General features: G+C 37.6%; 1 protein-coding gene across 1 annotated transcript; it reads right to left on the reverse strand.

The window, feature by feature from the left end:
* Nucleotides 1-333: 333 nt before the first annotated feature.
* On the reverse strand, nt 334-10,967 carry LOC149414028 (UDP-glycosyltransferase UGT5-like). The gene is made up of 9 exons (XM_089644093.1): nt 10,905-10,967; nt 5,397-5,568; nt 5,145-5,223; nt 3,835-4,024; nt 3,003-3,197; nt 2,277-2,481; nt 1,872-2,091; nt 1,464-1,683; nt 334-674 (listed from the first exon to the last, which is right to left on the reverse strand). The coding sequence occupies exons 2-9, from the start codon at nt 5,553-5,555 to the stop codon at nt 383-385; spliced, it is 1,560 nt and encodes a 519-aa protein (XP_089500219.1). The 5' UTR covers nt 5,556-5,568; nt 10,905-10,967; the 3' UTR covers nt 334-382.
* Nucleotides 10,968-11,578: the final 611 nt, after the last annotated feature.

Genomic DNA, 11,578 nt, shown 5'->3' on the forward strand with positions numbered 1-11,578 from the left:
CCCTCCCCACTACCTTCAACCTCAAAACGTACTCCAATTCAAGATATTATAAAATCAATGGTTCCAGACGTTTGTGAGCAGTTGGGACTCTTCTGCGTTATTCACAATATAAAAAATAATTTAGCTTTATGGAAAAAAACAAGAATATTTTTGTTTTTCTTTATTAAATATATTTTTTATTAAATTAGAGAGAAAAAAATATTTCCCAGGGAAAAATAATCACTAGACGATTATAAATCTGTTTAAAGATACTTGGTGACAACACGGTACAATTTACGAAAACGTAATTTTGCAAAAAACAAGTAAGTTATTGAGAAAATAGTAACAGCCGGCGTTCGACGGGGACTGACGTTCCAAGCGTGTGCTTTCAATATTGACTTATTCAGTTTTTCTTTTTCTGCTTTTGGGTAGATTTGTCCTCTTCTTTCTTGGCCTTGCAGCAGCGTCGCTTCTTGCAGTAGCAGCAGATGGCTAGGAGCACCAACAGCGGGGGCAAAAGGACTACTGCTGCAACGTCCAGCAGTAATAAGGAACACAGGCTGACTTTAGGTGGGGACAGGTGTGCTGCTCCACCAGTGCGGATCACGTGCTCCACGTTGAAGTTCAGAAGGTCGCGAGGGGAGATTGGACGATCATGGAAGAGTCTGTAGATCTCTTGAGCTTTCTTGGTATATCTGAAATAGTTAAAAAAATAATTATTATTCTCTTTGTGTACGCTAGACTCCCATTTCACTTCCCAAAATCCACGCTATGCATTTGGAAATTGCTAAAAGCCATGTTTTCTTAACTTGAACGGAGTCAGGCTGATCTGACTGAGGACACAAAAGGTATCATGGACAATGAATATCAGGATAGCAATGCAAGGAATAAACCACCACAAAGATCAAATGGAGGGTCGATCAAATATCAATACTGGAAGGAACAGAATCAGGCTGATCTTGTTGAGGATACAAAGGTATCGTGGACAACGGGACAGCAATGCAAGAACTAAACCTCTACAAGGGACAAATAGAGGGCCGCTCAAATACCAATACTGGAAAGAACAGAATCAGGCTAATCTGGTTGAGGACACGAAGGTATCGTGGACAACGGGATTGCACAAAGAACTAAACCACTACAAAGGTCAAATGCAGGGCCGATCAAATACCAATAATGGAAGGAAAAAGAATTTATTGAAGAACAAGATATTTTTAATGCTACTTTAGTTTATCATAAAAAAATAACAATATTTGACGCCTGACCGGACATCAGAAGGTGCGGGTTCAATTCCCGTCGGCGGCATTTATTTTTACTCGGGAGATATTTTCAATTTATATGGATATTTCAGGCGAGTAATTAATGCTTATAATAATTTGTTATCTTTTGTGCTATGCATAAAAACCTTGTCTTATAAACATTAGTTTATTATAAAAAATAATGAAATGTAAATTTTAAATATTGTGTGCATTTATTCGGTTACTCACTTGTCATTGGTGAGTAATTCGTTGAGCGTGGCGGTCAAAGTAGCCTCCGTGAGGTTACTGTACTGCAGCGCGAGGCCATGCCCCCTCTGCTGTGTGGCCTTGGCGTTATAAGGCTGATCTCCAAAGATGGGTATCGCCAGCAGAGGCACTCCGGCACCAGCGGCTTCAATGCAGCTCAGCAGACCTCCGTGAGAGATGAAGAGACGGACGTTCTTGTGCGCTGGAATTCAATCAATTCAATCGGAATTATCAAGAGGTAGATCGAGGAAAGGTGGATTGACTGCGTGGAAAAGGATAGGAGCATGGCAGGATGCACTGAGGTCTGGAGAAGAATGGCCAAAGAAGACAAGTGGCGGTATTTGGGGTAAAGAATAAACGTCCTTCTGGGATGTAACATGTGAGACTTACCTAATATGGCCGTCTGCGGCAGCCAGTCTCTGATGACAACGTTGTCAGGCTTGCCGGGCAGGTCGGTCTCGAACTTCCAGAGGACAGTCTGCTTCAACTTAGACAGCGACTTGATGATGGCATCCCTAGTCTCCACGGGAAGGTTTTTGCTCTTGAGATTACTTCCCATGCTGAAGAAGATGACGCCATTCTTGGCGTTATCGAGGATGTCTTGCAGGTCCTTGTGGATGAGAAAACAGGATTGCGTTTGTATCACGAGAAGTAACTTAGAAGATGGGACAACTTAAAATATAGTGTCAAAGCAAACTATAGGATATTACACAAGCGCAGCCGGTCATTTTTCCCCAAGGATGTTGGATTATTTTTGGTATTTAAATCAGTTTTGACAACATGGAAGAAACTCACTTTAGGCAGTGGCTTGATGGGTCCGATGTGATAGCCTCCGATCTCGATGGCATTTGGCAGTAGAGGGCGAGGTATCCCGATGGAAGAGTGCGTGTTTATGAGAACGGCAGACACCCGAGTCCTCAATTCAGAGAACGGTATCTTGGCTGCTTCGGCAGGGAAATACTTCTTGTACAGAACTTCTTGAGGAGGTGCAAACATGAACCTAGAATTTATCGAATTGAATATTTTTTTCAATCAACAACGACTTTTGCATCTGTTCGACGCCTTTGTACACCCAGTGAATCAATGTAAATTGCTAAGATATCTCTACATAGTTTTTAAATCGGATAAATTATTTTTAACAATTCTTATATTACAGCTGAGAATCATTAGAGCAAATGGATAATTTTGTTAAAAATCATCTGTAAACATAAACATCTTGACTCCATGTAAAACATTACACCCTTAATGTCATTATTTATTAAAACAGAAAATAACGCTGTTCCCAAATACGGGCCTTGTGGAACGCCGTTTAAAAAATACGAGTATGAGAATGTGATTAAAATATGGGTATTGAATTGTTTTTTTTTTTTTTAATGGACAATTTTTAAACCATACCTGATATACAACGATCTTCATTAAGGGTTTTTTTATAAGCATTAGATTTTTGGAGGATGCGCCTGTAAAATCAGTAGGGAAGCTCAAGGAACGAGATTATGAAAGTGGTTTGATAGATGATCTTACTTGTTAATCAGTTCCATCAAAACAGCCATGCCAGTGTTGGCGACACGCTGCATGAGGGTCATCTCGCTTGTGGAACTGAGTAATACGTTGGGGATGGTGGCGGGCCAAACGGGGTTTCCCGTGTCCCTTGCCAGCACGTGCGCCAGTGTAGTGGGAGATACCAGCACTAGGGGGCAGTTGAACTTCACAGCGAAACTGCAAAGGAACATATTATGTACTAACACGATAAACAAAAGTGGACAAGAGTGTGTCGAAAATTTCACTGTGTAACAAAATTTCATTGATTGATTCCATTTATTTTGCAGATAGTAAAGTATTTAACCATTTGCATTTGCGATTTAGTTTTTCGTTAGATAGGGTTCTAACATCGGTTGATTGTGGTCTGCATAGGAAAGTATTGTAGTGATTAGTTTTTGGGGTATCTTGCCGTGTTTCGTTACCTCCTTATTTAGCCAACATTTCGGACAGCATAGCAGTGTCCATCATCAGGGCAGATGTGCAATCTAATCAGGGCTCTAATCATGGCAGATGTGTAGATGTATAAGATTACACATCTGCCCTGATGATGGACACTGCAATGCTGTCCGAAACATTGGCTAAAGAAGGAGGTAGCGCAAAACGACATAATACCCCAAAAACAAATCACTATAATACTTTTGGCCGTGAAAATCTCAAATCATACCTGGCGTAGGAAAGGTATAAGTAACAATACTAGGAACCAAAAACTCTTAACATCGTTGATGTGTACATCAAACACACATTTAGAAACAAGAATTAAGCCTAGAGACTACGTTCAACTTGTAATTATGAATGGAATGTGCATAATCCTTACGCGTGGAACACTTCAGTCATGAAGTGTTCTGATACCACCACGTCGAACTTCTCCGTCTCATCATTTAGTAACTTCTGCACACCCTTGTTCAGCAGTGTCATCTCCAACATCTTCGGGAACAGTGTCGACATGGTCGAGAACATTTTGATGTTGGTTGAGATGCCCCTGTCGAAACTTAACATGCTGTCATCTGAAAAGTAGAAAATGTGTTTCATAAGGTATTGGCAACAAGGTGTGTGGCTCCTTCGGATCGATTTATGTCTATGGTTTCGTCTGTGGCATCTCCAGTAATTATTAAATTGACAACTGAGTAGTGGCCATATTGCTGACAAAGTATTTATTGATACACTGCGGTTTCCAAATCTGCGAACTAGGAGAGAGCCAGGGAAGAGTTCATTCTTTGTACGACAACCGAGAGATTTAGTCAAATGAATCGAAAATCATCTTTCTATCTTGGACAACACTGTTCAGGCGAATTTCATTGCTACATGCTGTTCATCAACTACATTTTAGCTGGTATCACACCATATATTACCCTAAGCAAGCCCTTTTGCTTTACAGTTTAATTTTAGGTTAACCAATATTTATATATTTAAAAATAATCGGCTGATTCGCTCTTGTGTATAAGAAAACATTGCGCTTTAGTTCACTGAAGCTTAGACTGTGTGTTTTTTATGTGTCAAATTGCAAAAGCACATAATCGATAAGATTAATGATTATATAGCAGAGTTTTATGTCATGAGCAAACAATAAATAAGAAGAATTGACGATTGAGCCAACATAATTAGTAAACAAAAAGAATAACAGCGGTCTCAGAACAGATCCTTGTGGAACTCTAGAAAACTAAGAATTCAGCTGAACGAGAAACCTTATAAAACGCGTATATTATTGCTTATATAATATAACCTCTGTAAAAAACAAATGTATTGGAGTTGAACTATATTCTGAAATATCTTCCATTTGAACAATGAAAGATTTTTTTTTAAACTTGCGTTTTATTTTATTCTTGCGCTTCGGTGTAGAAACGTAAGCACCCTTATTTATAATCACCTCATTTTATTCTAGATATAACCAAACTTTCACTCACAAGATACCCATATTGTAGGAGGGAGGAAACAGAGAGGCTGGCAAATCGTTCCACAGCCGAGCCGTTGAACTTAAGAACCATTCGTAGAAACGTCCATTTCATGTGACAAATGTCAACTGTCTGTTGGGTTTGTTTGTTTCCCAACTACGAAACATGATGACGCTAGTTCCTTAGAGGATTTGCCTGCCTGAATTCTAAATATGATTACGAATGAATGTTTTACCTTTGAGTTCCAAAAGTTCTGGAACTCCAATTTCTCTGTAAGGTGTCTTGGCGGAGGGATAACAACTCACAAACGTGATCTAGAAAGACACAATTATTTCAGTTACAACAACACATATCATAATCAAAAAAAAAATGCTTAAATTGTAAGACAGAAGGATCTGCACTGACTTGGTATTTCTATAAGAAATTGTCAGACAGAAGGACAAAGAAAATACTGATTAAGGATATAATATTTATAATAATACAATACCTCATGCCCCCTTTCATGCAAAGTGTCAGCCACTCCCTTCCCAAGGTTGTAGTGGCTCCTGGCAAATATGGGCACCAGCACCAGGATCTTGTATGAAAGGGTGAAGCCCCAACAGGACGCCAGCAAGGCTGCCACCAGCACTGCTTTGGAGAACGCCATATTTCTGCTTTACCTAAAAGGTTAACAAAATTATAATAAGTGTAATACATATAAAAGCTAATAGGGACATTTACCATTGTGTACTGGGACTATGTTCACGAGTGACCGAAAAGCTGATAAGGACATTGACCATTGTGTACTGGGACTATGTTCACGAGTGACCGAAAAGCTGATAGGAACATTGACCACTGTGTACTGGAACTGTGTTCACGAGTTACTGAAAAGCTGATAAGGACATTTACCATTGTGTACTGGGACTATGTTCACGAGTGACCGAAAAGCTGATAAGGACATTGACCATTGTGTACTGGGACTATGTTCACGAGTGACCAAAAAGCTGATAAGGACATTGACCATTGTGTACTGGGACTATGTTCACGAGTGACCAAAAAGCTGATAAGGACATTGACCATTGTGTACGGGGATTATGTTCACGAGTTACTGAAAAGCTGATAAGGACATTCACTTTTGTGTACTGGGACTATGTTCACGAGTGACCGAAAAGCTGATAGGAACATTAAGAAATACGTAGAAGCAACGGTAAATATTATAAAATTAAAAATAAAGAAAAAAACATATTTATAACAAACTGGCTGACAAGTTCCCGGGGTTGCTCGGGGTTATGAATTATATTGTAAATTCTAGTGTTCCTACCTGAAAACTGGGTCTATTTTGGATCTATGGTGGAGATAATATTATTTTAAACTTACTTTTAAGTTTTTGTTTTACTTGATCGTGCCATGTCGTTCTCAGGCGTTCCCGACTTACACCATTCACAACTGTATCTCACATTGTTAAGAGGAAGCTACAAGCCAATAATGTGTATATTCATGGTATACCTGAAGACATGGCACGATCAAGTGAATCAGATACTAGAGTCGGGCCATGTCAAGAGTCAGAATAATAGAAGAGTATGTATGAGACGATGTATGAATGTGAATGAGGCAAGAAGTGTGTGCCAAGACCGAGTTGTTTGGCGGTCCGTCCTCTCTGCCTACCCCTGCGGGGAAACGGCGTGATGGTTAGTTAGTTAGTTAGTTAGTTACCTTATATCGTAGGTAATTGGCATTAAAATCGCTTGACAAACGGAGTCTAGAAACGTTCAATTTCAAACAAAAAACTGTTTTTTATTTATTTTCTAAATAATTTAATAAGAAAGCAAAAAAGTTAATCAAGTGAAACTGTCACAGATAATCTTAGCTATAATACTGTATTTTTTTAAAGTTGTTTTCTTTATGCGTTCATACATTTCTATTGAAGAAATATTTATTTTAGTAGTTTGAAACCTTCAATTTATCTAAAGCATATTTTTTGGTATTCATAATGTACACCAATTCGTTATAAAGATTAATCAATATAGTGATTTTGTACTAAGCTTCGCCTTAATATTAAAAAAAACTACATTACATAGACTTTTATTCGACTGTGTATCTCATTGCAATGCAGAGAAATTGTCTTTCTCTAAACACTCCTGCCACCAATAAGAACAAATATAAAATCGTATGAATGGCATGGAAAGCGTACAGGACAAACAAGGACACATTCATTTTTATATATAGAGAGCCCATTAAATATTCGATATATTCGAATCGTGCTTTGAAGTCTTCCTCAGGGGACCATTCACTACAGTACACCACATTATAGATTTTTATATAGATGATATAGATTTTTATATAGATGATATAGATTTTTATATAGATTTTTATATAGATGATATAGGTAGATTTTTATATAGATGATATAGATTTTTATATAGATGATATAGATTTTTATATAGATCATATAGATTTTTATATAATGATATAGATTTTTATATAGATGATATAGATTTTTATATAGATGATATAGATTTTTATATAGATGATATAGATTTTTATATAGATGATATAGATTTTTATTCGACCTCCACTGGATTTAAGTCTTCCTCGGGCGTCCCCAACTTTTTCTACCATTAAAACCACTCTATAAACAATCCTGGCACTAATAAGAACAATCTTCAGCAAAATCGTTCCTGTAGTTTTTTAGTCTAAAGGGTACAAACAAAAAACAAATAGATATATAATAAAATATGTAGATTCAAAAATACTAGTTTCGTCTGTCGGTGCGTGATGTGAAGAATTCCTTCGTAAAATTATTCACGTTCAACGAAATCATATTCGTTTTGAAATTTTCAAATTTGGATCTGATTTTGTGAATTCAGACAAGCGTCAAAGTAGGTACCAACCAAAAAAATTGTACATTTCCAATGTGTTTTTTTTTTTTTTTTTGACAGATTTCTTATTTTTCAAGTTTAGTAACGGTGTTCATTCGAAATTTAAATTTCTGATCGTCTTTGAAATTGACAGTATTATTTGTTTTTGAAGGGCAATGATCCCGAGGCAAATATTTTATAAATGCTTAACTAACTAACTAACTAACCTTCAAAGCCGTGTCTCCGCAGGGATAGGCAGAGAGGAGAGGACGGACCGCCAAACAACATACTCTTCTATTATTCTGACTCTTGTCATGGCTCGACTCGAGTGTCTGATTCACTTGGTCGTGCCATGTATTCCTCGGGCGTCCCCGACTTCTGCTATCATTCACATTTGCATCGTATATTCTCCTTACACTCCTTTCTTCGCTCATTCGATCTACATGCCCAAACTAAGCGTCCCTTTCTTGATCTTACTCATTACGCTTAAATCAGCCTTGCACTCTTTGCGGATCTCCACATTTTCTCAGAGATCTCATTTCTACAGCATTCAGTCTACTTTCATCCTTTCTCTGCCAGTTCCATTCCTAACTTCCATCCGTTAGGGTAGGTACCAGCACTCCATTGTGGACTGCTAGCTTCGCTTCTTTGGACAATGTTTTGTTAGCGCCAACTGCGTTCAGTCCTCCATGAATGGAGTTACCTGCATTTCCCCTTGTTTCAATATCTCTGTCAGCCTTCCCATCTCTCTAGAACAGGGGTCTCCAAACTACGGCCCGCGGGCCGTATCCGGCCCGCCAGTGCCTTCTATCCGGCCCGCGACATCTTATGACCAGTGTCACCAAGGACCCGCGACAGCTAATGGCTAAGACCTTGCTCAGAAGGGGCGAAAACTCCTGCTCGTTGGCGAGGTACTTGGCACCGATACATTGCGTCCACAAGTATCGCGCGAATATATCAAGAGGATTTTTTTGAAAAATCTTTATTTAATTCGCAATGATATCAAGGTCTGAGAAACGAGTATCAAAAATTATCTTCAAAGCTACGTTATCTAAAGCTATATTTTCATCCCTGAAAACTCTATTGTCTACCCCCCCCCCCCCCCCCCCTCCCTAGGACAGAAAATATGGGTGTCTAGAAATTAAAACGGTTTTGGCCCTCCGAACTCACTGGAGTAGTCAATGTGGCCCTCCGGCTGAAAAGTTTGGAGACCCCTGCTCTAGAACATACTTCCTAAATACACAAACTCATCCACCTGCTCCAAGTATTCCTCAGCAACAACTATAGGGTTTTCCAATAAGAGGTGTTATTTTAAATAGCCCGCTATTTCGGTAGATGTTACGTTTGAAGCTGTCATTTTTTAACATTTGACAAGTAGAAACTACGCCATTAATAAAAATGGAACGATACACGCTTCAACAAAGCATTGAAATAATTAAAATTCACTTGAGTGAATCAAATGCAAATCATCTTGAGTGATGAGGCCCATTTCCACCTCGGTGGCTTCGTCAACAAGCAAAATTGTTGCATCTGGGGCTCGGAAAACCCAAGAATTATTGTTGAAAAGCCTCTTTATCTTCAACGTGTGACTGTTTGGTGCGGTTTATAGTCCGGCGGAGTCATTTGACGCAATGAGGCTGGAGCAACAGTTACGGTGAATAGATTGCGCTATAGAGAGATGATTAATGATTTTTTATGGCCCGAATTGGATGGTATTGATCTGGACAATGTTTACTTTCAACAAGACGGCGCTACGTGCCACACAAGCAACGAAACTATTGATCTTTTACGATTGAATATCAAAATAACAACTCTTATTGGAAAACCTTATATATTACACACTGTGTTCGTACTCTCTCATGCTTGCAGTTTTACAAATCCTACAATTATTATGCGCTAGTGATTTAATAAGATGCGAAAAACATAAATCAGATAATAGTCAATAAATTACGTCTTCACAACAATGATAATACGATAAAAAATGTTTAGTCATTGAACAACTAATATTATCAAATTTAGTATTATGTAATATGCATTGAAGATAATATTCGTAGAACTGTTATCAACTGATTTGAAAGACAACTGTTGTCGCCAATACATAAGACCTTTATCTTCAACTTCAGACAGGCCAATGATATTGGTTTTCTATTCAAGAAAGATTTTTTTACGTACATGAAAAAGTTTGCCAATTTCCACAGAAAATAAGGGAAAAAAATTACATTGACACTGCCACATTTGTCGATCATATCAACATTATATGTTTAGCAAAATAAATAATTAATTTGATTGGCTTTTTGTCAAAAAATATTGGATATTTTACGCACAAAAAACAAATCATTTCACCAAAAAAATAGTTTGAAAATCGGTTTCTAGTTTTTTGAAGAAAAATGATCTACATTTCTATTTTTTAATAATAATAATAACATGGCATATATATAGCGCAGTTTAGTGTCATTTCACTTCAAGTACGGTTTACTAAAAAAACTTAAAAAAGGTAATTTAACATTAGTGGTCATGTTATTAAAATTATTCCTACAGTGTGCCTTACCCAATACAGATCTAATATTATAACACTAAATATACTGTACAAAGTGATGACAAAACTTAGAATAACAATAACAGCAGGACAGGACAAAACAAGAACATTAAAACTAAAAACATAATATAAAACAGGAAGCAGTTTCTGCTCAGAAATGAGAATCTTCTGTGCAGACATTTTGAAAAGGTACAATAAGGAGGAAACCGAAACCAACAATTACCGGATGTTTTAGAATATGGCTTATTATAAAATATTGAAAAGAAGTTAAGATTTATGAATGGCAAGATTTAAAAAAAAAAATGTTTTTAAAGCTCGTTTAAATTCAGCCAAATTCTGGTAAGAGAGAAAGAACGATCATAGTAATGTTATGTGCCCATAAACCGTGATATTTTCGAAAATGTGTTAGAGATTGGTACTTTTCTACCCTCACTGACACGCATGATTGTAACACGTAAACGCCTCGGGGATCTTGTATCTTGTGTCACCTTCAGCCACGCAATAATCGTTTTGGGATTTGGATTTAATCTCACTGAACATTCTGTCGAATAACGCAAGAATACAAACACTCGCTGACTCTCTGTGTAATATATCAATTGGTAATTATTTTGTAAAAGCTTACCGTTATGATGTAATTTACGTTTTTAATGCTCCCGATGAGAAAATTCAACCTCAAGCAATAAAAAAATACAACTGACTATAACTTATATTATTAAATATTAGTCGTCCAAGTTCAAATAATTTTATCAAGATTACATTAATAACAGATAAGTTATCATTTTTCAACCAAGGACAAGTTTTATCAAAGCCAATGACATTCAAAAATAATAACAAACACAAGTGGGCCTATTATTATAATTATTATTATTATTTATTGGATAATTTGTATAGCGCCGCTTTTGTGAGATATCACCTCAGGGGCGCTTTACAGTTGATGCAGGTATTACAGAAAATAAGGAAATAGAGTGAAGTTAAGTTAAGTAAAATGAAGTATAGGAACAGGTGACACGAAGATAAAAGATGGAGACTCTGCAGCAAGAATCCTAGGTGCTGAAGAAACTGGACCAGCTGCTGCAGCGAAAGAGTCCACCAACAGTGCTAGCACTAGGTTCGTCATCCATCCAGGTATGTCTGCTGCTAATAAAGTGCTGATACACTATCCTCTCACAGATACCAGACCTTGGCAGCAACGCTGTGACGTTCTACGAAGATAGAATATGGAGACTCTGCAGCAAGAATCCTAGGTGGTGAAGGAACTGGACCAGCTGCTCCAGTAAGAGAGTCCACCGCGTCCAA

Source organism: Hesperophylax consimilis, chromosome 20, assembly GCF_061612785.1.
Source record: "Hesperophylax consimilis isolate HC1 chromosome 20, BYU_Hcon_1.0, whole genome shotgun sequence".
Taxonomy (NCBI): domain Eukaryota; kingdom Metazoa; phylum Arthropoda; class Insecta; order Trichoptera; family Limnephilidae; genus Hesperophylax; species Hesperophylax consimilis.